Consider the following 21644-nt stretch of genomic DNA (forward strand, 5'->3'; position numbering starts at 1 on the left):
CTATTAATTGTTGACATATCAGGGTCAAACTATTTGCCAACATCCCATATTCTGTATTTGTTTATTTTTTGAAATGATTCAAAACATTTAAAAAAATGTATTCCATTTATTTTACTATACACACTATATAATCTGGCATAGAAAGCATTATGATGTACATAAAAACTAACCTCTATTATCTAAAATCTTTTTAATCAGACCTATTCCAATAATAAAAGCACTACTCCGAACAATATGGCTATGACTAGAGATATATTGTGCACCTGTGTTAAAAAATCCTTTGCTAGGCCAATGATTCCTTGCTGTCTGAAATAAGAAATATGTCATAAAGTGTGTAAATATACATGCAGGTACACACACTTTTGGTAAAACAGACATATTAACCCATTTGGCAAGTGTGTCTAAAGACCCTGATTTAAAAGTATGCTATTGGACATTTAACTAAGTGTCTTCAGACCCAGATCTTGAAGGTCCTCACACAAATGCTGCAGATAGCCATCACTAAGTGGTAGGCTGGCAAAGACAGTGCTGTAACTGGCGGAGACTGTTGCCTGCAGGAACACAGAGAGATAAATGGATTAGAGGTTTTTTTCAGGGTGTGCAGAAGTTGGTGGTGCAGTCGACAGCAAACACTTATCACCGTATGGATGACAACATCTCTCTGCAATAAAAGCCTTGGAAATGCTCTGACAAGCAAGCAAGGAAATGTGTAAATTAAAAATTTACAATCATTTTCAAAGAATAGCTAGATTGATCTCATTATTAAGATCAGAGCTCAGAACACAATGTTATACATGTTACATCCATATTGAATCTCCATTGACATGAATAACGGAGCTCAATAGCAGGGTTCTGGAAGTCTTAGTTCATAGTTAATTTCATGTATAAATTTTAACTAAAGACATAAGTATTTTTTTAAGCATTAAAGCAACACTAAACACATAATGATTTGATTACATAATTTCTTGTGCTTTAGGGAATGAGTTAATTCCCTGAAAATACGTCTCTTATTGTCTAATTTTCAAATACTATTTGTTGTGATCTCAGTTTGATTTCAGTATTTCCTGAATCTGCCTGGTTGAGTTTCATTGCTAGTGTGATGTAACCCACCTTCCAGGTCTGGTTTGCATGTGCATGAACCAGATTTATTTATTTCTTCATGGTCATGATTTTTCTCTCCCTCTCTCACCGTTATCCCCTCCCCCTGTTTTGTTGCCCTTTGGTTTCTTCCATCTCTCTGTCCTTCCCTCCAAACTGCTTGCCTCATCTTCCTTTGGACTGTTCCATTGTGTTGTACTGGGGGGTTTGACCGTTATAGTTCACTCCCTCTGAAAACCTCCAGGAGCGATAGAAGTAGAACTCTGAAAAAGGTTGCGCGGTAAGCATGAATATATTTACTAAAAAAATTGCATTTATTTTTGATTATCTTAATTAAAATTTGAATCTGTGTTTGTGCTTTCCTTGGGTAATATAGAATATCTCTGCTTCTTTTCCCCAATACATTACCAGATAGGGTGTTCTCACATTAGTGTTTATGGTGCTGATCGAGCCCTTCTGTCATTAGAGTTTGGTTTATTTGGTTGCTGTGGAAGCTGAAAAGTTATCACATTTGGTATTAATACAGTCTGGTCAGATTTTTGTATGTGAGCCACTAATGTTAAAACATAATTTGACTTTTGACTCGAATTTAAAACTGATTTTTATTTTTATTTTTAAGAAATGTGGTCTAATGGGTGAGGGATCGAATCGAACTTGGGTTCAGATCAAGCAAACAAACCAAAGTGTGAAAACCGTAATTGTAATTTCACAATAACAAAAAAAAGTAATAGTAATTGTAATTTCTGGTTGCCTGATTGGTTCCTTACTAAGCATGTGACCCGTAATTACCCACCTCCTTGCAGTTGTCTCTGTAATGTTCATCCCTGAAATATTCTTGTTTGGACAGAAAATTTTTCATCTCCATCTCTCCACCAAATCCATCTGATAGAGAGACACAATATGCACAAACTTTTTTAATTAACACACACACACACACACACACACACACATTAAATTTTATTACATTTTTTAATTAAAATTTATTTAGTTTTTTTACGTTACTAAAGCTGATGTTAACAATGGGGTTCTGAATTTATCTTTCAAAACATTAAAAATAATTTATGTCTCATTGTTGCTTATTATCTGCATGTCTGTTTCTCTGTTGATTTGTGTTGTAGGGAGTTTACAGAGTATAGCTCCCGGTATAAGTCTTTCTTCTCCATACTTCCGGAGACACTGTGCGAAGGAGAGATGGGCATCGACGAGCTCACGTGTTGGAGTGGAGATGACGTGGTCAAAAGGTGAGCCACTCAGTGTGGACAGATCAATCACTTTTCACTAGAAACAGGTTTTGAGGTTAGGACAAAGTGTGAGATGGACTGTGTATGTGCTAGTTCACAACACAACAGTTACTTCTAAAACTAATTATGTTTTTCTTGACCCTGCTTAGAAAAAAAAAAAAAACCAGCCAGTTTGTTTGTAGGTCTTAGCTGGTTTCCATTAGCCTGGTCATGCTGGTCTGCTGGTTGGCTTTAAGGCATCTTTACATAGCCGATTTAAGGTCACTCTGTGACTGCTTAAAATTTAGCATAAATACGCAATCCCACATAAAACCAGACTAAATGATGTCTACTCTGACCCACCTCAGTGCTTAGTATCCAAGTATACAGTTGTAATTTAAGTGTAAAAGCATGTGTACCACCCCTGAAAAGCATTAAACTGAACAGTCTGGGCCACTTCAGAAGCACTTCAGAAGGACACTTTTCAGATTGACAAAGCCGTAGATGTGTTTTTTCAGCAGGGTAAACCCAATGCAAACCTGAAGTTATACAGTCAGAGGTTTGCCAGCTGGCTTGGGTCTGGTATGTGCCTCTGGACTCTCAAGAACAAAGAAACATCATTGCAAATAAACACTCAAGAAATTACTGATGGAAAAGCCAAACACACCCACAGAGATCCTCCATTAATGAGAAATTACCTTTGGGTCACACCAACTGACTCCTAACAGATTTATAACAAATCTGTTGCCCCTCAGAGTGAAGTTTTTACTTTGAGAATAGATGTCTGGCTCTAATTTAATTCCTCAAAAGATAACTCACTCTAACGACCAGTGACAAACGGCTTAACAGATGTAAAGTAACACAGAGGATTGCTGTAGCATTAACAGCCAGGAGACGCTAAAGTTGCCAAGTTTTTAGTTTTTCCCCTTTCTCTCTCTCTCGTGTTCTCTCTCTCTCCAAATTCTCCAAGTTTTTGTCTCAGAGTGATTTGGGGTTGTTGTAGAGCGCCAAGGCTGTTTTGTGATGCTTGTGGCCCAATGAAATTAAATCTATCTCTCATTCTCAGAGAGGTTACACTGCAAACTGCGATCTGGCTTTCATTTCCCTGCTGGCTTCACTTCTTAAGCACCATCAGCAGAACATGCAATTATGACAATATTCTCTCTCTTTCTCTTTCTCTCCCTCACTCGCACTCGTTCTGTCCCCCATACCCAAATGTGGTTGCCCTGCTTCCCATCAATCTCTATAGCAACCATCCAAATCTTGGCCATCAACAATGCAGCGCAAAAGAGAGACAGATAGAAATAATCTATATATGGCTCGCTTCCATATTGATGCCTTTATTAAAGGTACTGGTGCTAGTGTTAGATGGTAATACTATGTTACTTTGATGTATAGTATACTATGGTACTGAATGATTTGTGTACTCTTGGTAAAAAACTTAATAGAACATGCTGCATTTTTTAAGCTTGTGCATTCCATAATGTGACATTTTTTTTCAAGTGATGATTTTCAAATAATAATTTTTTATTAATTGAATATATATGCAATATTACAAACTTTTCTTTTGTTTTGTTGTTGTTTTTTGGACAATCACGCACTGGTGAATCATTCCCATAAGACATGTATTAAAACAAACAGGGATGATGTAGATTTCATTTGGACTTGGAGGAGCATGTAAGGACTGTGATCTCCAGTAAAAACACACACTCTTTACTGCAGTCCAAAAAAAAGGTGTCTTTTCTTCATCCCTGTTTCTTTCTGACATTTTTCTTCTTTCTCAATTAAGCACTTTTTGAAATTCGGGCCTAAAACTCTGTGCTTCCAACAGAACAGGCTGTCAGCAAGATGCAGAACAGAAACAATACAAGATATTTGTAACATTAACATGGAATGACCAGCTGTAAAAGGAAAAGAATGCATTTTGCAGGCAGGTGAAAATATCACAGCTACATTGGTTTCTGTCTCATTGCTTTATTTTTAGTGGTTATGGTCGCTGCATTTTGTCATTGCTCATTTACAAGAAATCAGCTGAAATAAGTTACTCATGTTATGTCAAATCACTGAAACTTTTGAAACAAACTGCTGTCAGTGTGAAACAGCGGTAGCCAGAGAGGAGTAGCTAGTAGACATTAATAAATAGACAAGATTCAAAGACTGGAGGGATGCAATGCAGTGACCACCTCTGAAGGTGAGGTGTGGATGGCATTGTCCTGCAGAAGAATGCAGGGAGGTCTCTCAGGGGCTGCTGAGCTGAATCTGGATCCCCTGCCACCTGGAGCCAGAACAAAGGGCCTCCTGTGAGCTCTATGTGGGGAAACAGTGGAGGAGAGAATCCCAACGCCCAGCCTGGGAATGTGCCCTCTAAATACATGGAGCAAAACCCATACATAGAGAATAAATATTGCACAGACAGGGATGTTTCTTTCTTTGTGATTATGTCACATTCGCTTCATCAGTCAAATCTATACACGTGAAGGTTAATGTACATGCTCAGATGACTTCAAAGCATGTCAGATGGGATGGAGATTTGATTTCTTATTTGTTTTCATCTCTTTCGTGCTAGGCTTCTGGAAATGCTCAATAGATATCAGACTAGAAACGGAGACAAAGCAAGCATGTGTTTGTGTGCATATGGAACTGTCTTTGTGTGTCCGCTCTCTGGTAGTGGTTCTGGAGGAGTCTGGGATGTTTGGTTAGAGATTCTAAATACCACAGATTTTTATGCCTGCATGATAAATCAGTTGTTTACCATTCACACATCTGGAAACTATTCAGTCAGCCTGATCTGCTTGCTTTCTCTCTCTCTTTCTCTCTCTCTGCTTCCTTCTTTCCTCTTACTCAGTATCTCAGTTCCTTGTTCTGTCTCTTCCTCTGTGTGTGGCCCTCATCCACAGATCACACCACTGAGACACATTTAAAGTTGTCTTTGGTGAAGACTAGTGTAGATAATTCTGATTTTGAGTGTGTGGAGTGGGTGATGGAAGTGCTAGAAATGGTGATGCTCAATAATTCAAGTCCTTTCTTTAGATTTAAAACATGTTTGATTAGATATTAGCAGATTTATTTATTTGCATTAATTAATCATGCAGTCATTAATAATGATGCAGAATTTCTTTATTTTATTTAAATTAAATTTAATTAATTAATTTTTTAAATGACTGACAGGCACCTGCTTTCAATCACTTGCATTTGAAAAATAATAATAATTATAAATTACACCTTTCAAGTGGTTTATTATTATTATTATTATTATTATTATTATTATTATTATTATTATTATTATTATTATTATTATTATTATTAGCTATCAGTGGAGAAAGATGCAGTTTGATAGCCAGGATTTTTTTTTAATGATGAAAGTGACAAAATCATATTACAGCTACAGTTTTCTGTGTCATTGTGTTGATATATCTGTGTGTGGTGCTAGAAATGGTGAGGCTCAATTTGCCATTTATTTACTTTTGACGTTATTTTAATCCCAATAAAATATGTTGGATAATATATGTTGGAGAATTTCCATGTTTTCAGATTTAAATTTGAATTTATTATTATAATTATTTTTTTTGAAATACTACATGGTGTATTTTGGGTTTGGGTTAGTATTTATAATTACCTTTATTTAAAAGCAATTAAAGTCTGTTTTCATAGTCCTCAAGTTAAGTCCTCACTTGGATAACTAACTATGTGTGTGTGTGTGTGATACGTGGTCATATTAAATAATATAAGCCGAGCCAGCTGCAGCACGCTGGGATAGAGGACACCCAACCCATTCCCATGACCCACATACACACTGTGGACCAGAACATACACACACACAAGCTAGTTTGAGTAGGTTATTGTCTTCTGTGGTCACTACAGTCACATTATGACAAAAAAGAGAGGGAAACATTGCTTTCCATTCCATCACTCACCCTAACTGTATTATAAAGGGAGGGTGTGAAATTTGCTTTAATTGGTTGTCTTCTTGGTTGATTAGTCTTGACGAGAGTATTTGTATTTTCCTGTCTGCTTGTTGCTTTTTTCTGGCCTTTTATATCTGCTTTGTTCTAATTGAAAACATTGTTCTCACATCTGTGCTCTAGAACCCATGAGACTTGCACATTCTGGCCAAAGGTCAAAAACAATCCTCCCCTTATATAAGACCCTGAATTTAATAATCTGAATCAATCTGGGGAGGGACACAGGCGATTCTATTCCACATTTCATTCCAGAGACACATGGCTGAATCAGATCTGATAACCACCTCAGGGCCTTCAATCTGATCTACAAGTGGTGTTGAAAATCAGAAGTTCCTAGAAGCGATGGGAGAGACATTACAGACTCATCAGCGATGGGGCTGTAGAACAGACGCTGAGTTCATTTGGGAGTTGCTCAGTTTAGTTGGATTTTAGAGAGAGAGAGAGAGATCTGCTGAATGTTACCTAGCAAGACAAAAGAATTTAGATTAACAGTATTTTACATAATTTCTTAATTAATTTATTTGAGTTGTTATATGTATTAATGCATTTTTATTAAAATAATTGTGCAGCTACAGCTTAATAACTAAAGTAAAAAATCTATATTTTCTATAACATCTATTTTTTTTAAGTCTCAAATGCTCACAAAGGTTACATTTATTTGATCTAAAATATAGTAAAATAATAATATTTTGAAATCTTATTGCAATTTTAAGTAACAGTAAAATGTAATTTATTTCTGTGATGGCAAAGTAAAATTTTCAGCATCATTACTCCAGTCTTCAGTGACACATGATCCTTTCAGAAATTATTGTAATATGCTGATTTGCTACTCAAAACGCAAGTGATGTTAACAAAGCGAACCTTACTGCAAAGTGTTACTAATAAATGAAATAATCAACACTTAAAGGTACAGGTTGTAGGACCTGCCACTAGAGGGCGCACTACCAAAACAATAACACTGCGTTGTTTAGTGACGCTAAAAAGGAGTGTAGAATGATGGGATTTGTTGTCCTCTAACACAATAATTGAGTTATTCAACAATTTGCGTGAGTAGATTACATACAAAGTCAATGCAAATGACGTGATCAGACTATGGATAAGATGCGTCCTCTCACGGGTCTAGAGACGCGATGCCCCGCGTTTGGTGTGTATTCCCCATAATACTAATCTTGTTGATCCTTATAATAGCATACGTTTTCTGTCTAAGATACGAATCAAAACAACTCACCTGTCGAGTAAAACACAAGCGAGATCGGCATCTCTTTCTAGTTGAAGTTTGTCGCGAAGCTCTCTCCATCTAGAAAATGCAACACCAATATTGATCCTCACTCTTTCCTCTTGTCCCAAACTCTTCTTGGGTTGTTTGGTTGGCCCGTACGCTTACGTTTACGGGAGCTGTCCTTGTCGACAGAACCAGCGGCAGATGGTAAACAGTAATTATGTTCCATAAATATGTAACACATCCACCATAAAACATGCAAGAAGAAGTAAATAAGGAACAGATTGAAGCAAGCTAGTGGTTTGCTGGACGCTGGACACTACTTCCGCATTTGTCCACGACACTGTTGTCATGTGGTTTCTATGTCAGTAAAGGCGGTAGCAAAAGGTAACTAACGTCATTGTCAGGCGACTGCACTGCCCCGTGTCACTGTTTAGAATGGGAATTTTCTCATGATTTACAAGTAGTTGAAAACATTAGAGATATTGTTAGTAATCAGCTGGACAAAATGTATAACACTAGCCTTAGTGGTTTTTGGATATTTTACTGCAAATATCTTACAAATTGTACCTTTCACCATGATGCAAGTATGGTTTTCTACTTTTTCAGTATTAATGTAATATCAGCATGGCTGTGATCTGTTGTGATCTATTGTTTCCCATTATTTTGAATCCAAGTTAATATATTTATGCTTCCCGTATATTTACAGATTAGATATGGCATCTGTACAGTGTAAAACAGCTTTTTTCAGGCTCACCATATTATTAGGGGTCTCCCACACAGTGCTGCCCCCCCCCCCCCCCCACTTGAAGTGATTCTGATGCTGAAGGACATTTTGGGGTTAGACCTTTTAAAATGTCAACTGAACATCCATTTGACTTGTTTAACTGAAAGCCAGGACTTTGTTTCCCATAGCCACCATGTTGAACATTACAATTTCTCCCATAAATTTTTCAAGACAACGGACAAATAAATTAAACTGCATTACTGTATATCATCTAGTCCACTTGTCTAGCTAAAGGAGAACTCTTGCCTTTGTGCACAGTAGAGTGAAGCTATGAATCAAAGGAGTGACGAGGCGGTGAGAAAGTAGCAAGATGAACAGCAAACTGGAGTCATCAAACAGCATCTTGGAAATCAAATAAATATGAGCGACGGGGATCAGAAGGGAGTCCTAGAGGAGATGAAAGGGGTCTCCCTGTGGGCAGATCAGAGAGCCAGAGGTGCAGCCCTGAGAGGGGAACATCTCTCTGGGAGAAACTCACAGCCCTCCTCCAGAGTGCTGACCTTAAACATGCTTCCTGTTCCTGCCTCTGATCGCGTCATTAGCTTTGAGGAGATGGGAAAGAAAGAATAAGAGGATGGTGGGGAAAAACATGTTGATCACAAGGTACTGGGTCTTCCTGGTTAAATTAGTTAAGAAGTCTGGTGGGATTCCAGCTTAAGTTTCAACAGGCATTTCAACATGGCAAAATGTAGAGCCTGGTGGGAAGCTTTTTGTTCAATGGTAGTCTAAAATGGTAATTTCAGCTAGACTTTCTTCGTTTTCCTTTCTCTCTCGTTTCTTATTTCTCTTCTTCTTCACAGCTAATTTATTTACTGAAGCTTGTTGAAAAGTAGCCATACTGATGAAAGAAGTTAAGACGTCTTGTGAGCATCCTAGCATCCTATGCTGGCCTCCAGCGTCTTAAACACAGCAGGTCTATTTAGCTGGGAGATGAGGGGAAAATAGAGAAACAGGGTGTGATGGGGAGTAGAAGAGACATTATGAAACAAAAGCTCATATTTGTTTTCGCAGAGTAAATGAAAGGGCCGTCCCAGTGGTGTCCTTGACCTCCACCTCCACCCTGCTTTGCATGACTGAAACACCAGTGTGTTCATCCCGACACACACACACACACACACACACGCGCTATTTGTCTTTTCCAAATAGATTAAAAAAAAACTATTATTTACACTTTATTATTTTCTATTAATTTCCTTATTTTTATACTTTTTTTGGCTCCCCAGTCTGACCCTTGGCCTAAGGTATAACTGGAGGAGGAGATATTTGGGTGTGCACCTGCCTGTAAGTGCAGCCAGCTGTCTGTGTGAGCTCCATGTGGCATTCGTCATGCATGTCCTGTTATTCTCAGAGTTTACGTTCAGTCGCTCACGTGAGCAGAAATAGCTGAATGCTGTGTGGCCTTGTCATCTTGGAACCACATTCTCTCTGTTTGGATCAAAGAGAAGGTTCTCAAGGTTTGAATGTATGCATATGTGTGTATATACAATGCTTTTGCATCATAGGAAAGGCCTATGGGTACATTTGTAGCTTCCTCAATTATTTTTATTTCTACCTTTTAAATGTAACAAATTGAAAAAGAAATGAATAAACATGTATGTACCCATTACCCACAATACATGCAGTGAACCACATGTCTTGTAGGGTATTTTTCCAGACCTGAAATCAATTAAATGAATTCTGCAAACTGCTTTTCTCACTATTACTATAACACACCACACGCATCACTTCATCTGAACAAGTTCAAGAATTATTGGATGATTCTCAGCAGACCAGATTCTTAAAGTCTCGTTGCTGATATTAGTATTCTTCAATGTTCTTAGCCTTTTTTTGTTAGAAACTATATTTTGACATGATTACAGGGAATGCGTTAAAAACTAATAGATATAATAGTATAACTAATACATGTATATTGTAAAACAAAAAAAATGTATAATTAATAAACACATTTAGTAGTGCAAATGTAAATCTGCGTGGTTCAAACCAATTCATGATTTCTAGTTCAGTTTAGTTCCTTTGCATTCAAATAATTTTTTAAAAATTATTTTTGTTGCCCACATGTTTATTTTGTACTCCGTATCTCTTGTGTTTGTCACAGTTCTATTTTTTATGCAACATACAGTCATCACCATAATGGGGTTGTGCCAAAATTGTTTCCTTGTCACAATATGAACAGCTTGAAAGTCGACCTAGAACAGAGCAGCTATCTTTTGTTGGTAACACTTTAGAATAAGGTTCCATTAGTTAATGTTAGTTAATGTATTAATTAACATGAACAAACAATGAATAATACATTTATTACTGTATTTATTCATCTTCGTTAATGTTAGTTAATGGAAATACAGTTATTCATTGTTAGTTCATGTTAGTTTGTTATATGACAGTCTTAAGCCTCACATACTTGGACTACTCACAAAATTCTCGTTTAATTGTCCTCGAAATTATGGGTTCTTTACATAATAAACTTGCCATCTGTTTGTGTGTTAAAGTTTTCTTGAAATGTGGTTGTCTAATATGTATTTCTCTTAATTGTGAGACAGACAGGTGTGTCTGAGATTGAGTTTGTGTGTTTTGTGCTGGTTTCAGAATTAAAATAATGGGAAAAGAAGCTGTGTTCACACAGATAAATGACACTTGTATCCAAAGCAACTTAAAAAAAAAATGGATCAAGTTTATCTGTGAATATCTGCAGTTCTTGTACAGAACTAATATGTAGTCTGCTTTTTGGAATTTATTGTCCCCAAATCTGAAAGAAGAGCCTATACTGCCATCTACAGGATAAATACACAACCACAAAGTGGAATATTGATAAATATTATAATTTAAATAACTCTTCTCTATTTTAATAGATTATATAGAATATAATTTATTCTTCTGATGCAAAGTTGAAATGTCAGAATTATTACTACAGTCTTCAGTGTCACATGATCCTTCAAAAATCCTATTATTATTCTGATTTGATGCTTAAGAGATATTTCTAAATATTTTTAATGTTGAAAACATTTGTGCTGCTTAATATTTTTTCAGGATTCTTTGATGAATAGAAAATTCTGTATAGCTGGATTAATTTGAAATATAAACTTTTTTTATTATATATAATAAAAATTACAAATGCATTTATTGTCTTTTATTGCATATTCACTGAATAAAAATATTGATGTATTTTTTGTAAAAAATCGTGATCATGCATAAAGTAGTTTTAAATAATGTTTACATATATAATGGCTTTCTCTTCTCATATCTCTATCTTCTGCATCATGTTTACATTCAAACACCTATCAGTCTATCTTGACGCCTTTACAGTATACTCATGAAGTTTTCTCTAAACTTATTTGCCACTTGATGGCAGGATAGCACCTTTACACTATAACCGAGAACTGAGAAGCATTTTTTGGGGGTTATTTTTGCGTGTAGAAGTCTTTGTGCTTTGTGCCTTGTGCTGTTCTGGCAGGTGTTTGACTATTAATTTTGTGAAACCTATGTGCATTGTGTGTATTCTATTGTTAATTATCTGTCTGGTTTTGTCTGGCACACGCATCTGACCTGTTCGTTGCTCCCCAAGACAGACAGACGGTTGTGAACTTGAGAAATGTTAGCAGGCATGCATATGTCCATGTGTTTAATTCAGCGGCACTCTGCCAAATTTGCCTTCAGTCATAACATTTTGGCCACTCAGCATCTGGCATCGGCCAGTGCCAACCTGAAGACACTGGCATAACTTTGATGCTGGCACAAGCTGTGCACATCTGGCCTGTTTTTGCTAAAAGGACACAATAAGACAAAAAGGCATTCAGTCTCTGTCATCATTTCTGCTTCTGCAAATACATTTCAAATCAATTAATATGTTGAGGTGTAAATGCACTTGAAAATCTCACAGATATTTAATGTGTTTTCGTTGACAAGAAATTTAAACTCTGTACTAAAACTAGTTTTCATTGCACAGAAGCATTTGCATTCAGATCGACTGCATGCAGAGGTAGTTTGTTATTGATCTGCATGATGTTAATGGAAAGCCCACTGGGGAAGAGGTAGAGAGCAACCTTAATAATGTAAGCGTTACAAAGACTTCTATTCTTTTGTATTTAGAGTGATTGATTTAATGAATTAACAGTATAGCATCTGTGCTTGGCCTGTATAGTTGGAGCAGAGTGAATATGATTATAGTATTGGATTGTTTCTGGTTTGTGTTTTTTCAGGATTCTATCAGATAACATTGTAGCTAATTCAGATGAGGAGACAAGCTCTTACATAAGTGTGTTTTAAACTTTTGTTGTTTGAATGTGTGAAAACACGTTATAAAGTTGTTTATCAACAATAATCCCCCCCCCCCCCCCTTATTTAAAGAAAAAAACTAAATCGTGAATTTTTTTGAGAGTGTAACACTCATGTACCATCATAGGGGGCATTAAAGAGTAGTTTTATTTGAAGCTCATGCTTTTCAATGCAATAGACAGAGATACGTTATGTTCAGAATAGCGCATTAATTCTGTGATATATAGTATGTAAACTCAACTTAGTATGCACTTAAATGACATACTACATTTGTTAAAATATTTAGAGTAGTATAAAACCCGATTAGACAGTCTAATACAATTTATTCCACGGATTGCTGATTGTCTCTACTGTTCACCAAGGCTGCATTTATTTTATCAAAAATACATTAAAACAGAAATACTGTGAAATATTATTAAAATTTAAAATAATGAATAATATATATAAAATTGTGACAAATTTTATCTTTTTTTGGCATGTTTTTACTGTCACTTTTGATCAATTCAGTGCAGTCTGTTTCACTCTCTGTCCATCTCTTGCTGTAGAGAGTCCAGTTTAAATGTTCCCTAGCTTTGTCCATGCATTTTCAGAAATGTGTTTTAAGTCCAGTGCTGGAAATAGTGCCTCAGAATGACTATAGATAGAACGGGAGAGATGCAATCTCAGGCAGTGACATCATCCTCTGCATCTAAATGATTAGTGTGTGTACTGTAAATGTGTGTGTGTGTGATGGTGTGTGTCAGCCCGCAAATGGGAGGTCCAGGTTTCGCTTCCGAAATTATGAAATAAATGAGAACACATCTCAGTGGATTTTCACCTCCATACACACACACACACACACATACACATACACACACACAATCCTATTACAGTGTTATCTGGAGCTCATTGACTGCTGTGTGCCACTGACCTGTGAATCATTATGAGGGAAACAGTGAAAGTGTAAGATATGTTAAAAACTCTGGGACGAGTTCAAAGAACAGGAAGTTCTTTGCATGGGGCGCTACTGCTGACCAATTAAAGGCCATATTCACAGGGTCACACACACTCGGCCAGCCTAAAGTGTGTGTGTATAAAGATGGTTTCTCACCAAAAGCTTCAGGGAAGAGGCTTTAACAGTGAACATGCAGAACTGGTGACCATGTTTAAGAGACTGGGGGCAGATTTACCAGTAAATGTTCCCATAAACAGCTACTTCCTTCACTTAATTTAGAGCTATAGTGGCCTCATCCAGAATCTCATGCTCCCCCCTCCCAACACTTCCTGTACTCTTACTCTCTCGTTTTCTTGTTTGTCTACTTTACAGTTTACAGAAGGTTTCTTTATTTATATAAAGTATATATATATATATATATATATATATATATATATGTGTGTGTATATATATATATATATGTGTGTATATATGTGTATGTGTGTGTGTGTGTGTGTGTATATGTATATATATATATATATATATATATATATATTAGGGGTGTAACGATACGCGTATTCGTATTGAACCGTTCGGTACGACGCTTTCGGTTCGGTACGCGGTACGCATTATGTATACCGAACGGTTCGTTGGAGTAATTAATTATATTTGAAAAAAAAAAAAAAAAAGAGAGAGAGAGAGAGAAATATAATGATATGCGTTCAACAAGGTAGCCCAATAACCCAAACAACGTAACAGGCAACGCCCCAGACACTCCCGAAGAAGAAAAAAACACCATCTTATATGTTTATGTTAGGCTACTCAGCAGGCGCTCGCTCACTCAGTACGCGCTGAAGGCTCGTTGCAAAATAGCCAATGCGTTTAACAGACTAGAAATGAGAAGATCCTCCAATAACCAACAGGTCTGGTGTTTGGGTGCACTTTGGATTCCCTTTAAGCTATAATGGTGATGGCAAGAGAGTGGTGGATAAAAAAACAACGGTATGTCGCATCTGCAACATGACAGGGTACACCAGCGAAAAAAAAAAAAAAAAAAAAAAAACACCAGCGGGAATATCTGGGATATATGCGTCAGTACTATCTGGGAAAAGACGAAAAAAAGGAGAAACATGCACGCAGCAAACTATCCCTGCAGCATTTAGACACTATAGCTTACAGGGAATCCAACCCAAACACCAGACCTGTTGGTTATTTTAGGATCTTATATTTCTGGTCTGTTAAATGCATTCGACATTTTGCAACGAGCCTTCAGCGCGTGCTGAGTGAGCGAGCGCCTTAGGGGCCGTTCACATATCGTGCCTAAAAACGCATGGAAAACGCTAAGCGCGTCTTTCTCCTCCTTTCCAAAGCGCTCGGGCAGAAGCGCTCATGAGGCGTCTGTCTTTGCTAAGCAACAATGACGTGCTCTCTCCATGAGACGCGGAAATTTCAGCGAAGGATAAATGGATTTGCAGCTCTAAAAATCGCTTGCAGTAGCTCTGCTACTAAATTTATTTCAAAATTGCAATCCATATACAACTATGATCAGCTGATCCTTCATCTTGGCTGAGCTCTCAACGTTGTTACGGGAAAGGATGAAGCTGATTGGTTAGTTCTTGTCACATGACCCGCGGTGCGCTTGCGGCATTCTGAAAAGTTGAGATGTTTTTACATTTTGCTGTATCTAAAACGTATCGAACCGAACCGAACCGAACCGTGACATCAGTGTATCGCATCGAACCGAACCGTGAATTTTGTGAACCGTTACACCCCTAATATATATATATATATATATATATATATATATATATATATATATATATATATATACAGTACAGACCAAAAGTTTGGACACACCTTCTCATTCAAAGAGTTTTCTTTATTTTCATGACTATGAAAATTGTAGAGCCACACTGAAGGCATCAAGGGCTATTTGACCAAGAAGGAGAGTGATGGGGTGCTGCGCCAGATGACCTGGCCTCCACAGTCACCAGACCTGAACCCAATCCAGATGGTTTAGGGGTGAGCTGGACCGCAGACAGAAGGCAAAAGAGCCAACAAGTGCTAAGCATCTCTCGGGGAACTCCTTCAAGACTGTTGGAAGACCATTTCAGGTGACTACCTCTTGAAGCTCATCAAGAGAATGCCAAGAGTGTGCAAAGCAGTAATCAAAGCAAAAGGTGGCTACTTTGAAGAACCTAGAATATGACATATTTTCAGTTGTTTCAAGCTTTTTTGTTATGTATATAATTCCATATATAATTCCACATGTTAATTCATAGTTTTGATGCCTTCAGTGTGAATCTACAATTTTCATAGTCATGAAAATAAAGAAAACTCTTTCAATGAGAAGGTTTGTTTCATACAATACAGATTGTGTCAGCTTTACAGTGTTAAACAGGAAAAACGTGTTCTGATAATGGAAGAGAACAATTTGTGTGTGTGTGTGTGTGTTGCACCTCATGGAGGTTTGGAAAGACATAATGGTCCGTAAATCAAGAAAGAATTATTTAATTTTGGCTGAACGTAAATTACTAGTGTACTTTTTTAAAACTTCTCACAGTGTCTTAACCCTCAATGCTTGTAGCTAGATTTGTGCATGATTATAATGCTGTTCTTCATCGTTTGATGAATTCCCACAGCCACGTCCCGAACCACCGCACATCTGTTCATTTTGCTGAATTATTGCTTAATATTCTGCTTCCTCTTAGAAAAAAAAAAAATGCCCTAACAATTATAGTGATTAAAAAGTACATAAGGAAACCTGTTTCACAAAGGCTCTAAATGTCTTGTTTTCTGTACATAAGTTTAGGAGTGGGGCGTATTAATTATAATTGGCTAAACAGGGATCAGATTTATCCCTGTGAGTGTGTGTATGTGTTTCATTGCACTGCTCAATCAAATAAGAGTTGTATTTCTTCCACACGCTGCCTGAACTATGGAGGGTGACTTGTAACGAGCCCCAACACAGATGATAACAGACCCAGTCAGCCTTATCTCACCTCAGATACAATCTCCAGCCTTCACTCACCCTTTCTCTTTATATTAATCCCATCATGCACAGTGTGTGTCCGTGTGTGTGTGTGCGTGGGTGTTTGTGTGTGTGTGTGTGTGTACACCCTTTTGCATAACATTAATGGAGAGAGTTATTGATGTTGCACTCAATAACACTCAACACTCATATCTGCTGCCGTTCAGTACGGAAACATTGATGTGTGTGTGTGTCATGAACTGAGCTCAGTGCCATAACCTTTATCTTGAGGAACTACACACACACACACACACACACACACACAAGCCTACATATGATACAGCTGTTGGCCACATGGGCATCTGTCCCTGCCACAGTCTGCTTTCCCATCATCCCTTGGGGCGGCAGGCTTGGCTCAGGCTCTGTTCTGTGGTTTATCTCCACCATTTGCTCATCCTCTCACCATCTCTGATCTTTCCATCTCTATAGGATTCCTTCTCTTCACATCTTTGTCTATTTTAGGCATCTCATTTTATTTGGCACGTTTCCCGTCTGTACTGATTTGCATCCGTTCTCAGTGTAAATGTGTTTTTGGATCTGCCTGCAGGTCTGTTTGTTTCTAAAGTGTTATTTAAGTGACGTGACATGTATGGTGACCCATACTCAGAATTAGTGCTCTGCATGGATCCCATCCAAAGTGCACACACATCAGTGAACACACACACTCCATGAACTAGATTATGGATTTAAATGGACACATTTTTAATCCAAACATTTCCTGATAATGTTGGGTTATCATACCTGTTTTTCTTCACCAGAGACTGATGGTCCAGAGGTGAACTCATCAAATGTCTTTTATTTTCCTCTGTTAGTCTGGGCATGGTTCAAAAGATTGGATGCAAACAACCTTCCAGCAACCAGATGGTCACATTAAATAACACAATGACCGAGTCAGTAGCAGACTGCACAGCCTGAGATCAGTTCATGTCTCCTGCTAAAACTAAACTGAGGCATAAAGTCTTTTCATTTGGATCGTATATTCATCTGAGATCCATGACCTGTGTTTTCGGAGTTCCTGTATAAATCAGTGCTGTGATAAACCTGCCTGCCTCACCATGTTGGCCCAGTGTCTTCTCGGTTTCACCTAAAACTTCTTAGGCTAAAAAGCTGTGTTTATACATTTCCTTGGGAAACAATAATGGCATGAAAAAAGAAACTTATTTTCAGTTGGTTAGAGAGTTGCATCTTTTTGTTTTTGCGACGAATCTATATTGTGTTTATTAAAACAGAGTGACATCAGTTTGACTCATTATCACTTCTGAAAGATCTTTGATTGGCAGGTGGCTGATGATAGTGGACCATTTGGACATTTTTTCATAAAGGACCTTAAAAAAAAACATTAAATCCACGGATGGTTGGTTGTATAGATGGTTTGATAGATGTTAGATGGATAGATTGGTTGGTTGGATGGATGGATGAATGGTTGGATAGATGGACTGATGGTTAGATATGGATGGATAGATAGATGGCTGGTTGGATGGATAGATAAGATGGATGAATGAATAGATGGTTGGTTAGATCAATGTATAGATGTATAGATACATATTAGTTAGAAAATGAAGAGGTGGATGGATTGATAGATTTGGATTCTTTGACATCTCACTTCAAATGTATGATACCCTCCGTCGAGCACAAATCTTTTCAAAGCAGCTCATCTTCAGCAGTGTGTGATTGCTGTTTTCTGTCTGGTTTGTCCTCATGGAGGCTGCCATTGTGTCTCTGTTCTGAGAGAACTGTATGGAGGACAAAAGAGCTGTCCGTTCCACAGACAGCGGAGCAGCGTGTTCTGAGAAAGTTCGAGGACTCCGAGCTTGTAATTTCCATGTCTGTGTCACGGCTCTCTCTGCCAGTTTATCACACTCCAAACCTCTAATTTATCCAGATCAGATTTGCACATTCTAGTGGTTCTCATTCACTCTCTGCCGCTCCATTAATTACAGAGCAGCTCTGCTGTTTAGAATCTAAGGTCTTGTTTCTTTCTTTCTTCCCTCTCTCACACAAATACTCAGTAACGTTGTTACAATTTTTACTTTTCTTTTTGGTTTGTTTTGCTTTAAAACATATGAGAAGATGGAGAAATTCCACACTTTTATAGTGTTTTTTAATGATTCTTTGCAGCAATTTCTAAAAGCATTATTATTTTTTTCTCGAGTTAATTGGTCATTTAGCTTCTTGATGTTCCGTTGGAGGTTGTCGTTTAATCTTTTGAAACATATTAGAATTTTCTCAGTTTTCTAAAGACCAAATAGAACTTAAAATGTTCTTTTGTGGCATCATAAGGCTTTAAAACATTTTAGATGTTTAAGAATGCGGATAGATCTGCAACCCAGTTCCCAAAATCATTAGCTTTCTGTTTTGTTTCAAATTTCAAAACCAGAAGCATTTACATGTGTGTTTCATGCTCCATCATTAATTTTCAGAGCTTTTGTAATCATCTCTGTTTCCATGGAAATCTTCGAACACAGTGATTATGGGATGTTTGCGATGCTGAGTTGCCTCATGCTGGGAACCAGACAGCATCCTCTCAGAGATTCTTTTTAATGTGTTTTATTCAAAAATGTGTTTTTATTTCCATCGTTGAGTATGTATATTCTGCATATAAGGCTGTCTGAGCTGTGTATGTTTATTAGACTGTTTTATTTTTCCAAATGTATTTTTCATTAGTTTAGTTTTCACTTTGTTTTATTTGTAGTTTCTTTGGTGTTTGCTAGATTTCATTCAGTTTTAGTTGAGGAAATGAATGAGAAATAAATCCAAAAACCAAGGCTGCTAGACTGTGGCTGGCCTCTATTAGCAAAACATCTCTTCATACTTCTCTTTCTGAGAGAGAGAACAGATTACAGCAATGCAAAATGATCCTGCAATAAAGGATGTCCAGACTGGAGCAAATACTAGTTGTTAAATGATGAGAGAGAGAGAGAGAGAGAGAGAGAGAGAGAGTAAAGGCTGACCATACAGAACAATTTTAGACGTCTAAATTCAAAATAATAGCGTTTTATATGTGTATGATGCGGAGCTGCTATTTTACAGATTGTGTACTATAGATTATAGATTATAATATTAAGATTATCAGCACACCAGGGGTTCTGGGATATATTTAGTAAAAGACAATAATCAGATGAGGCATCTGTCAGAGAGGGATGATATTAGATACAGCTGAATTTATATAATAAATCCATGTAGAATTCAAATAGATTTTGGATTGCAATGTGTTTACAGCATTGAAATTGATTTATTGAAAGACATTGGGAAGCTCGTTTTGCAACTTCATAACTCAATTCCGTGCCAGAAATGATTGACGACCCACCCAACCACACGCGCTCACACACACACACACACACACACACACACACACACACACACACACACACACACACACACACACAGAGAGAGAGGTGTTTTTGTGAAAAGTGGGGACATCCCATAGGCGTAATGGTTTTTATACTGTACAAACTGTTTATTCTATCACCTTAGACCAACCCTACACCTAACCCCAACCCTCACAGGAAACTTTGCATTTTTACTTTCTCAAAAAAAAAAAAAAAAACTCATTCTGTATGATTTATAAGCGTTTTGAAAAACGGGGACATGGGTTATGTCCTCATAAGTCACCCTCTCCTTGTAATACCTGTGTCATACCCATGTCATTACACAGAGTTGTGTCCTGATATGTCACAAAAACAAGAACACACACACACATCATATACTTTTCACCATAGTGGAAGTGTTTGTGGCTTATAAACTGTAAGAATGATTCAGGAGCAACTTCTTTTGTGCTTTTGGACAAGTCACTTTAATGTTAGTTTGTGTGGAGATGGACCATGGGTTCATTTCAAGCATTAGAAATCACTCTTTTGGAACAGCATGGTAATAAGAGAGAGAAAGAGGTATACTGCTCTTGTAATTAGATGGCTTGTGTTTGTGTGTGTGCAGGTGTTTAGGACTTTTGGGAAAACAGTTAACTTTCTTGCCAAACAGTAGATTGAAGATTTATACTTCCAGGGGACTACAACCAAAAGTCTATTTCTGATGGGGCTTCATGGTGCAAATCACAGCATATCTCTTAATGTTTGTGTCTTTCTCTCTCTTTCTCTCAGTTATACTTCAAGAGTGGTGGGCAGTGGAGTTCATGCTCAAAGACAGAATCAAGAAGTAAGGGTCAGAGGTGCTGACCCTGTGCTTATGGATGCCAAAAACATACTTGAGCTCTTCAACATGGTGAGAAATATCATGATTTGGTGACACTACTGCAAACATCTCTGACATCTTAAAGGGATAGTTCACCTAAAAATAAAAATTGTGTCATCATTTAGATCAGTTTCCGTTTCTTCTTTGTAACACAAAAGATGATGTATTGAAAGTTAATAAAAAAGTTAAACATACAATTTTTTGTTACTTTTACGTACATTCTATGATTAAATATAAAAACTGAAATTTATATTATTTCATCTGTTTGCCGAAGCAACTTAAACATTTAAAACTAAAACTGCATTAAAAAAAAAAAATTAAATCTATGCTTTATTCTTGCTTTATTATCTATCTATCTATCTATCTATCTATCTATCTATCTATCTATCTATCTATCTATCTATCTATCTATCTATCTATCTATCTATCTATCTATCTATCTATCTATCTATCTATCTATCTATCTATCTATCTATATATATATATATATATATATATATATATATATATAGATAGATAATAAAGCAAGAATAAAGCATTGAGCTATAATTAATTCACCAAGACTGTGATTTAATTAAATAAATATATGTGCTGCAGGTTTAATATGCATTTTATTTCTATGCGTGTAGGTTATGTGCATCTCAGTTACTACATTCACAGTAAATGCTGCTCCACATGAACTGTTATCATTTACACATGCAGACTGTCTCAAACTCCATCTTTGCATATTTAATGAGTCGGAGTTGCTTCGTTCATCTGGGAACAGTATGCACCATTCTATAAACCTACACCAGCAGAGAAGAATACATCATCTTTATAAGATGCTAACTCTGAGTTTGCATGTTCTGATGTCCACATGTTCTTGTTCGAGAAATGACAGTGGCTATAGCATTTCTATCATAAAGAAGTAGCCAAATATTAATGATCAAGTGGACTTTTGAATTAAATGTTGTTTAG

The 21644-nt window shown here is 37.0% G+C and overlaps 1 protein-coding gene across 2 annotated transcripts in view; it reads left to right on the top strand.

The window, feature by feature from the left end:
- The window catches only part of LOC127935155 (glypican-5-like), a 96261-nt gene that overhangs the window by 34314 nt on the left and 40303 nt on the right, over positions 1-21644 (top strand). The window contains exons 6-8 of one of the 2 annotated variants that reach the window (XM_052532774.1): positions 1319-1378; positions 2217-2339; positions 20597-20717. In XM_052532774.1, coding sequence (XP_052388734.1) covers positions 1319-1378; positions 2217-2339; positions 20597-20717 — 304 coding nt within the window. The remainder of the gene's footprint in view (positions 1-1318; positions 1379-2216; positions 2340-20596; positions 20718-21644) is intronic. The other variant, XM_052532784.1, reaches the window with a different exon arrangement.

This window comes from Carassius gibelio, chromosome A2 (genome assembly GCF_023724105.1).
Source record: "Carassius gibelio isolate Cgi1373 ecotype wild population from Czech Republic chromosome A2, carGib1.2-hapl.c, whole genome shotgun sequence".
In the NCBI taxonomy this organism is placed as follows: Eukaryota; Metazoa; Chordata; class Actinopteri; order Cypriniformes; family Cyprinidae; genus Carassius; species Carassius gibelio.